The sequence below is a fragment of the Tupaia chinensis genome, unplaced genomic scaffold (genome assembly GCF_000334495.1).
Source record: "Tupaia chinensis unplaced genomic scaffold, TupChi_1.0 Scaffold000226_1, whole genome shotgun sequence".
NCBI classification, from domain to species: Eukaryota; Metazoa; Chordata; class Mammalia; order Scandentia; family Tupaiidae; genus Tupaia; species Tupaia belangeri.
This window is the reverse complement of record NW_006159701.1, coordinates 5,467,778-5,476,487: the sequence shown is the minus strand read 5'-3', so window position 1 is coordinate 5,476,487 and position 8,710 is coordinate 5,467,778. Positions and strand designations below refer to the sequence as shown.

Here is an 8,710-nt window from a genome sequence, read left to right as displayed (position 1 = left end):
CAGGACGCCCTGGTCCTGGAGGGCGTCAGGATCGGCCCCGAAGCCGACCCGGCGCCCAGGCTGGGCGGACGCCTGCTGCTGGTGAGCGCCGCCGAGCCATCTGGTCGCGGAGCCAGATTCCCCTCCCAACCCCCTGTATAGACCTCGCAACAGGAACTGGCCTTATTCCCGGACCAAACCCGGGCAGTCCTGCACCCGTTCCCAGGCTGCCCAGGCCCCCTAGAATTCAGGTTTCCACAGCCCGAGATCCACCTGCCCCACCAACTCCCTCTTCCTCTCCCCGCCTCCCTCTGCTCATGGCCCCTTGCCATACAGATGGACATCGTGGACGCTGAGCAGGAGGTGCCGGTAGAAGGCTGGATCGCAGTGGCATACGTGGGCAAGGAGCAGGCGGCCCAGTTCCACCAGGAGAATCAGGGCAGTGGCCCGCAGGCCTACCCTAAGGCCCTGGTCCAGCAGGTGCAGGGGGCGGATGTGCGGAGGGGGCTGGAGGAGAGGGTTCCCACCGCAGCATCTGGTAGAGCCAGGTCAGGGGACCCAGGTGGGAGAATGAGTCAGTGTGGTGCTGATGTGGGGAGGAGTGAGGGGTGGCCAGAGAGAGGTCAGGAAACTACCAGGCTTTCAGAGTATGGAACATGGAGTTCGTCTTGGGACCAAGGAGTACCCATAGGGCATGGGGAGGGAGGGCAGGAGGAATGAGTTTCTGCCCTTGACCTCAAGGGTCATCTAGCTAGCCTGTCAGGTGCAGAGCCAGGCGCCAGGAGCAGGCCGGCTCAGGGGGTGGGGGGTGCACAGTAGCCTCTGCCCGCCTTGTCCTGCAGATGCAGCGGGCCCTCTTCCTGGGAGCCTCTGCCCTGCTCCTCCTCATCCTGAACCACAACGTGGTCCGAGAGGTAAGCCAGAGCAGGCTGTGGGGTGAGGCCAGGGGACGGGAGCCCAAGGCTTGCTGACCTCGCTGTCCCCTGCAGCTGGACATATCCCAGCTTCTGCTCAGGCCAGTGATCGTCCTCCATTACTCCTCCAATGTCACCAAGCTGTTGGAGGCCCTGCTGCAGTGAGTGGGGTTTGGGCTCCAGAGGACTGGGCTTGGGGGCCTGGGTGCTGGAGTCCCCGGCCCTCCCGTGGGCTCTGAGAATCTCAAGACCAGGGCCTTACCTGTTAGCTTTAAGACTATGCTTTCCGGGTAAGGGGCAGGCAAGGAGGTGCCAGGGCCCAGGGTGAAGAGGTGGCTATGGCAGAGGGGCCTGGCCCCAGCAATGCGAATGCTGCATACCTGGTTGGCAGGCTCTTCCCTGAGTTTGTGGGCTCCCCTGGCCTGGCTGGTATGAGAACCGAGATGGCCTAACGAGCCAGGAAAGGCCACAGTTGAAGGCTTGCGAGGGTGCCATTCTGGGGTATCCTTTTCCCACTGGGCTGCGGTTGCTAGTCTGGGCCTCCCTTCCCAAGAGCCCTTCTGTCTGGCTCCTCTGTGACTTGTCTCCCCAGGAGGACCCAGGTCACAGCTGAGATCACCAGCGGGGAGTCCCTGTCAGCCAACATTGAGTGGAAGCTGACCCTGTGGACCACCTGTGGCCTCTCCAAAGACGGCTACGGAGGATGGCAGGACTTGGTTTGCCTGGGAGGCAGTCGTGCCCAGGAGCAGGTGAGTGCCCGCGCGCTGTAGAGGCCCAGGCAGAGGAGGCTCAAGCGGGGGCCGCATGCATGGCTTTGTCTGAAAATTCTGTGGCCTCTCCTGCCTTGGTGGCAAGGACAGCCTGGCCCACTTCACAGGGCTGTTAGGTTCAGTGTCAGGTTGCAGGTGGGCACTCAGCCCAGCACCTGGCCCAGGATCACGTGCCATCACGTTAGCTACAGTCGTGTTCTCTCCCTCAGAAGCCTTCTTTGGCTCCCTGTTGCCTGCAGAATAAAGTTCAGACTCCTTACCTGGCTTTCAGAGCTCTTCTGCTCACTCACCTACCCCACTTGCCTTCTGTCTGCATCCTGGCCACTCTGTGCTGCTGTCCACTGTCCCCACACGCCCTGCTCTCCTGCTGCTGGGCCATGTCCGTGTGTGGTCATAGGCATGGACACCTTTCTTCTCCATCTTTATGTACCTTGGTCTTTTCAGGACCGTCACAGCTCACCTCCCTGCCTCCCTTGGAAGGAGACTTTCAACTCGGAGTCCCCTTGTCCTTCATCTAAGTCCTAAAAGCGCTCACTCAGGCCTTTCCCAGGACTCATAGGGCTGCCCGTCCTGTTGGGGAGTGTGATTTGTTTCCTGGTGGCCAGGGCTGTTTTGTCTCTGATTTCCCAATGCTTGGCCTCAAGGAGGTTCAAAAGTCTTCTGTCCATGAGACCCGCAGATAGTGTAATGGCTATGTCGCTGGGCTCCCGTGTAGTTGACTGTGGTTCGAGTCCCATACCTGGTGGCTTAAACTCACGCCAGGTGCCCAAGATCCCTAGAGGAGAATGGAGGAGAAGGGATTGCAGCATGGCCATCCCCCCCGGGGGGTGATCACTTTCTGTCTCTGTCTCTGTCTTTCTGGTGAGCACATGTGTCCTATAGCAAAAACCTCTCCAAAAACAAAAAAAGAAAAAAGTCTTCCGTCCAGCCTTCCTGGAGTCCCTGCTCTGTGTGGGGCACTCCCAGTGTGCAGGCCCAGGAGGTGTCGGCTGACATGTGCCACATGGGGCAACTTCCTCGGGTTCAAATCCTGACTCTGAAACCTTAGCTGAGTGATCCTAGGCTGAGTGTTTAACTTCTCTGCTCTTGTTCCTCACCGGTGAACAGGGACAGTGCACTGTACATCCCCCTCCTGGGCAGCCCACACAGACCTATGGACAGGACAGGCCTTTGGTGGGAAGCCGGGAGGTGACAGCAGAAAGGTTGGAGGTAGAGCAGGGAGAGGGGCTGGAGAGAGCCCCGAGAGGTGGGGATGGTATTCGCAGGGTGGTCTGGTGAGTCTGGAGGACAGAGATGAACAGGCTGGGCCGTTGCTTGCCAGCGTTGGGGTGGGCCCATACGTGTGTCGGAAGGCCATGGTAGTTGAGGTGTTTGACAGGTACCTGGGGCAGGTCTCCAGGCTGGCTGGCCTGATGGGCATCAGGTCCTCAGCCCTGACCCAGAGCCATTGCCAGCCCTCCAGCCTCTGGGCATCCGGAGCTGCCACAGCGACATTTCAGGAAGGTCTGCTGAACTATGTCTTAACTGCCTCCCCTCCTACCTCACCTGGGGAGTTGGTCTCTGAGCTGCAGTGGAGCGTAGGGTGACCACACCCTCAGCCACCCAGCACCCATCTCTGGCTGCTCCAAAGCTAGGTCCCCTAGAGCAGGCTGTGCCCTGGAGGGCTTCCACTGTGCTGATCTCAGTGAGTCCTGCCGCGGGCTAGCCTGGGCTCAGGGGTCCCAGAAGAGATCTCTAGAGATAATGCTGTCACTGCTGGGTGAACACTGAGCGGGTGGTGGGCACAGGGCCTAGCAAGAGCTGGAGGGAGCTTCCTGGAACAGGTACCAGCACCCCACTGCACCTGGAGGACAGAGGGGAGCTGGGGCTCACAGGTAATTCTCTGTGGTGACCCCTAGAGTGCTAGGGACAAAAGCAGCATCTTCTGGTCTAGCAGCCCGGGGCCTCATCTTGAGTGGTGGCCTCCTAACATCCAGGCTCTTCTTGGCCCCTGTCCTCACATGCTGGTGGTTGAACTTCAGTGTTGGTCGGGACACCTGGATGGCAGGGTGCTACTGCGAATGCAGAGCTTTCAGAGAGACGCGTTCACCCACCACCTTGGCCTGCCGCCATGAGACGTGAGACAGTGCACCTGTGGTGAGGGTGCCGCTAGGCTTACTCTGCCACGTCAGCCGTGGAGCTGGCTATGCAGCTGTCAACGCAGTCACGTGCATGTGGTGAGAGTTAGTTAGACCAAGGTCAGTGGGGTTCCCTGGTAACTCTGAGGACCCCCTCCCCCGCCAAGGGGCCCCAGGTCTGCAGATTTTAAACGTCTCCCCAGTAGTGTTTCCTTTCCCAGATATACTCGTTACACAGTGTCTAGGTGAGGCCCTGGGGCTACAGTGGTGACCGCGTCAGGTGTGGCTCCCTCCAGCCGCAGGAGCCCATGGACCATGGAGCAGCAGAGCGCGGCGTGGGTGGTTAGAGGGAAGTGACAAGGCTGGGCAGGGGGAAGCCAGTGGGGAGCACTGGCCCAGCTGTGGTGGGTGGCGGTCAGCATGGTTCCCAGAGCAAGGGGTTTCCAGAGGCAATGGCCCAGGGCAGCGGTGTGGGAGGAGAGTTGTCGGGATGGGGGCAGTATATGGAGAGATGGGAAAAGCATGGGACACAGCGAAGAGGGGGACGGTGGGTGGAGGGGGAGGGCACTGCAGGGAATAGCAAGCAGGGCCACCTTGGGGTCAGGTTTGCAGGTGGGATCCCTCCAGCTGTGAGTGGGCAAGGCGGGAGCTACAGAGGCTTGTAGGATTGAGCACAGGAGACCCCCTGGGAGAGCAAAGCAGCAGGGCTTATGAGGTGGGTGGGGCTGAGGGACAGAGGTGAGCGGGTGCTGGCTGGCTGGTGGACGCAGATCAGGAGGAAGTGCATATTGGGGGTGGAGGGTGCGCCTGGGTGGGGAGTCTGGGAGACTGCCAGGTAGACACTTCCACGATGGCAGAACACCAGGTTTGCTGCTCAGGAGAGGCCTGGTCTGGGGACAGGTGTGGCCTCCTCTGCAGCTGGACAGGGAGATGTGTAGGGTTGAGTGGTGGCAGCCGGGGCAGAGCAGAGGGGCACTCAGGCTTCTGGGAGCAGCGGAGGCTGCAGAGAAGCAGGCGCTGGGTGCACCTCACCTGCCTCGGCCCCAGCGTCTCTGACGCCTGTTTTCCCCCCAAAGCCACTGCAGCAGCTGTGGAACGCCATCCTGCTGGTGGCCATGCTTCTGTGCACAGGCCTCGTGGTCCAGGCCCAGCGGCAGGCATCGCGGCAGAATCAGAGGGAGCCCGGAGGCCAGGTGGGAGCTCGGCTGAGGGAGCCCCAGCGCCCCCGCCCACGGGCCTGCGAGACTGCCCGTCTTCTCCCCACAGGTGGACCTGTTTAAGCGCCGCGTGGTACAGAGACTGGCATCCCTGAAGACCCGGCGCTGTCGCCTGAGCAGGGCGGCACAGGGCCTCCCAGAGCCTGGCGCTGAGACCTGTGCTGTGTGTCTGGACTACTTCTGTAACAAGCAGGTTAGCGCCTGGGCACGGACCACCTGCTCACCTGTGACGTCCCACACGCCACTCTGAAAGGCCTCGGACACCCCGCAGGCTCGTCCCCTTCCAGGGCTACAGAAAGCAGAGCTGGGAGAGGAGGGGGCTAGGCCTCAGGGCAGGGGACCAAGCACCCACACCCCCTCCCCACCTGCAGTGGCTCCGGGTACTGCCCTGTAAGCACGAGTTCCACAGAGACTGCGTGGACCCCTGGCTGATGCTCCAGCAGACCTGCCCGCTGTGCAAGTTCAACGTCCTGGGTGAGCAGCAGGGTGGGGCCCGGGCCGGCTCCCCCGGTTTCTTCTGATGCCTGGTTCCCTGTGCTTCTTCCTCCTCCCCTGCAGGAAACCGCTATTCAGATGATTAGCTGCCCCAGCTGGGACTCTGCACGTTGGGATAGACCCTCCCCCATGCACCCTGGCCCTCAGCCTGGGTACCCAGGACAGGACTGGACAGGACAGCAGGCCCGTGGTGGGAGAAAGGACAAGGGGCCTTTGGCCCCAGGCTGAGGGTGCAGTGCCCAGACCTGCCTGTTGAGGGCGCTTTGGGGCCCTTCTCTGTACTCCTGGGATGTCGGTATCTGAGCACCACAAGCAGCTCTGAGGACCCTGGGGAGAGAGAATGTAGACCCCAAAAGGACTCTGCAGCCTGTCAGGACAGCCCTGGGGCAGCTGAGGTTGCAGTGGCTGGGTTTTGTGCTTATTTATTGGGGGGGTGCATTGAGGGAAGAAGTGTCAGCCTTGGGGCACCTTGGCCTGACCATCTTTCAGGATACCACTTGGTCAAGGCTATGAGGTTAAGCCCAGAGGCCTTTCTGCTGCCTGCTGCCCGTGGTCCTTGGGCGCTGGGAGCTGCGGGTGGCCCTGCCCATCTAGCTGGGCTCCTTCCCTGGCTGGCTGGGACCAGAGGCCTTAGAAACCATTCAGCCCTGTACTCCATGGTTGGGGCTGGTCACTGACCAGGATACTTGAAACCACAGGTAAATGTGGTGCATCGTCCAGGGGCATCCATTTTTTAAAAAGAGTTGGGTTAGGGAAGGTTTAATAGTAAAATAAACATGAATATATTTTAATAGAAGATGTAAACATTTGTGTGGATTTTTAAAAAAAAAATTATTTCCATTTGTTATTATTTTTAAATCTGACCAGAGAAACAGAGAGAAAAGAAGAAAGCAAGCCACCAGGTCTAGGATTCGAACCACAGTCAATCACATGGGAATCCAGTGCCTTAACCACCATGCCTCCTGCTGGTTCCCTTATGTGGATGTTTTAACATGAAAAAAAAGGGCCAGCCCACAGAGTGGTGGTGAAGGCAGTTAGACCCACGGAACCCAGTCTATGGCTACTCTAATCTAAGCAGGTGGCTGGATGTGCAGTTGAGTCCCAAACCTAACAGCTTGAGAAACATGCCGGGCATGTGGGCATGGGTGCCCAAAACCCATAAAGGAAGGAGAGGGAGGGAAGGCCTGTAACGTGACCACACCCCACAGGGAGTGTGCTCACCCCGCCCCCCACCTGGAGTGCACACACTCTCTGGCAAAACTGGGGTGGGGGGGCAGAGCTGCTTCCTTGGCTGTAGTGACTGTACTAGGTGGAATTCTAAGACGGCCCCCCAGATCACTCCCCATCCTTAACCACCCTCGGAGAGATTTCACTCTTATCAGTCAGGTTAGGTCACAGATGTGGACTTCAAAAAGTTCACGAAAAATGCATATTATGAAAAAACTATTCACAGATTGCAGTATTTTTTGCACCCAAATAAACTTATACTTTAATTCTATTTTTTCACAAACTTTTTTATTTTGAGATTTTGCTATAAGATGTGTGTGCTCATTGGAGAGAGAGAGAGAGGGAGAGAGAGAGAGAGAGAGAGAGAGAGAGGGAGAGGGAGAGGGAGAGAGGGAGAGAGGGAGAAAGTGAGAAAGCACCCCCAAGGGAATGGCCCTGCTGCAACCCCTTCTCCGTTCTCCTATTGGGATCTTGGGCACATACGCACTTGGTATTTTTCAAGCTGCAGGATCTGGGACTTGAACCGCACTATCCACCACACCCCAACTCTGTACGGCAAGTATTCCAGGGGCCCTGACCTAACCACACGAGCCCATTCGAAGCAGGGTTTTTCCCCCTCTGGCCAGCGGAAGAATGGAAGTCAGAGGTATGAAGGCTGAAGGGGCTTGATGCTCGAAAAAGTCTCCGTGGCAGACTTGAAGACAGAGGGGACACACGGCTGGGAAGGCAGAAATGGGACCTCAGTCCTCGGCAGCTGCGAGGATCGGAGTCCTACCAGCAGGATGAGCTTGCAAGGGGGTTGTTCCCAGAGCCGTGAGGAAGGCAGACGGCCTTGTGGGCACTTGACTTCAGCCCTCTCAGACCCTAAGCAGGGAGCCGGCCACACAGGGACTGGACTTCTGAGTGGACACCGAGCCACGGAGGCCTAAGAGGGCTGTGAGGGGTCCTTGCTGGATGAGGACACATGCCTCCTGCTCAGGGGGCGCCTGAGGGCTGGCTCTGCCCCCAGGCTCCTCAGAAGCAAGTCAGGCAGACCCTGGCCGTGCCAGCTCACCTCCACGTGTGGCCCCTCTTGACCCTTCTCTGTAAACTGAGGCACTCTTACCTAGTGGCCTCCTAGCCAGGGGCAGATGCTGAGGGAAGCTGGGAGTGTCGGACCCTGCCAGGTCTTCAGAACGGTCTTGGATTCTGTCCTTGACAGACACAGTGACTCGGAAGAGGTGGCCTCGTGAGGAAACAGGACTGCTGTGTACCTGGTGTGGCCAGGGGTATCGGTGCCCGGCCACGTGGCATCCTGGGCTGATTGGCTGGAAGGGCCTGGACTAGCCCTGTGTCCAGCTGTCTGTCTGGACGGTGTCTTGCCCTGTCTTCTGTGGCCTCCTGGGGCTCTGGCCACCAGGATTTAGAAATACCTTTCATGCCTCTCATTGCTTCTCCAAAGTCAGGAGTTCCTTATTCTCTGGTCCTTAGTGTCCCCGGGTGCAGACGGGGGTGGTGGTGGGGTATGGTGAAGGCTCTGCTCCCCTCTGCCTGCCTCCACAGGCCCAGAGCTGGGATGTAAGCCCACTCCTTGTTCGCTGTCCTCACTGGCCCTTCATCTGTACACCTCCACCCTGACCCACCTTCCCCTCCTAACTGCTGCCAGTCACCGAGTCTAGGTTTTTCCCTGGCTCTTGCTATGGCCCTTCCTTGGCCTGGTTGCTAGAACCTTCTTTCTGCCTTCCATGTGCCCTCTATGTATACTGCCCGGAGGGAGCAGGAGCACCCACCCGGAGTCCAGGGCCCACAATACCAGGACCCTGCTGGCTGACGACCCACATGGCTCGGTAACCCCAGCCAGGACAGGGAGGGGAAGGGCTTTTCTCCCAGCTCAGCCATGCTGTGAGGTCAAGATCACTGTGGGCAGGTGGCTGGCGCTTTATTATACTGGCCACCTGCCCGCCAGTCCCAACCCTGTGCCGACTACATCGGCCGCTCCTGGGGCTGGTGTG

At 59.1% G+C, this 8,710-nt stretch overlaps 1 protein-coding gene across 1 annotated transcript in view; it reads left to right on the top strand.

The window, feature by feature from the left end:
• RNF215 (ring finger protein 215) overlaps window positions 1-6,292 on the top strand; it is a 30,787-nt gene extending 24,495 nt beyond the window's left edge. The window contains exons 5-13 of the mRNA XM_014587600.2: window positions 4-81; window positions 316-459; window positions 822-893; window positions 969-1,054; window positions 1,486-1,642; window positions 4,857-4,973; window positions 5,047-5,190; window positions 5,369-5,471; window positions 5,556-6,292. Of these exons, the coding sequence (XP_014443086.1) occupies window positions 4-81; window positions 316-459; window positions 822-893; window positions 969-1,054; window positions 1,486-1,642; window positions 4,857-4,973; window positions 5,047-5,190; window positions 5,369-5,471; window positions 5,556-5,578 (924 nt within the window). The 3' untranslated portion in view covers window positions 5,579-6,292. The remainder of the gene's footprint in view (window positions 1-3; window positions 82-315; window positions 460-821; window positions 894-968; window positions 1,055-1,485; window positions 1,643-4,856; window positions 4,974-5,046; window positions 5,191-5,368; window positions 5,472-5,555) is intronic.
• The last annotated feature ends 2,418 nt before the right edge of the window (window positions 6,293-8,710 follow it).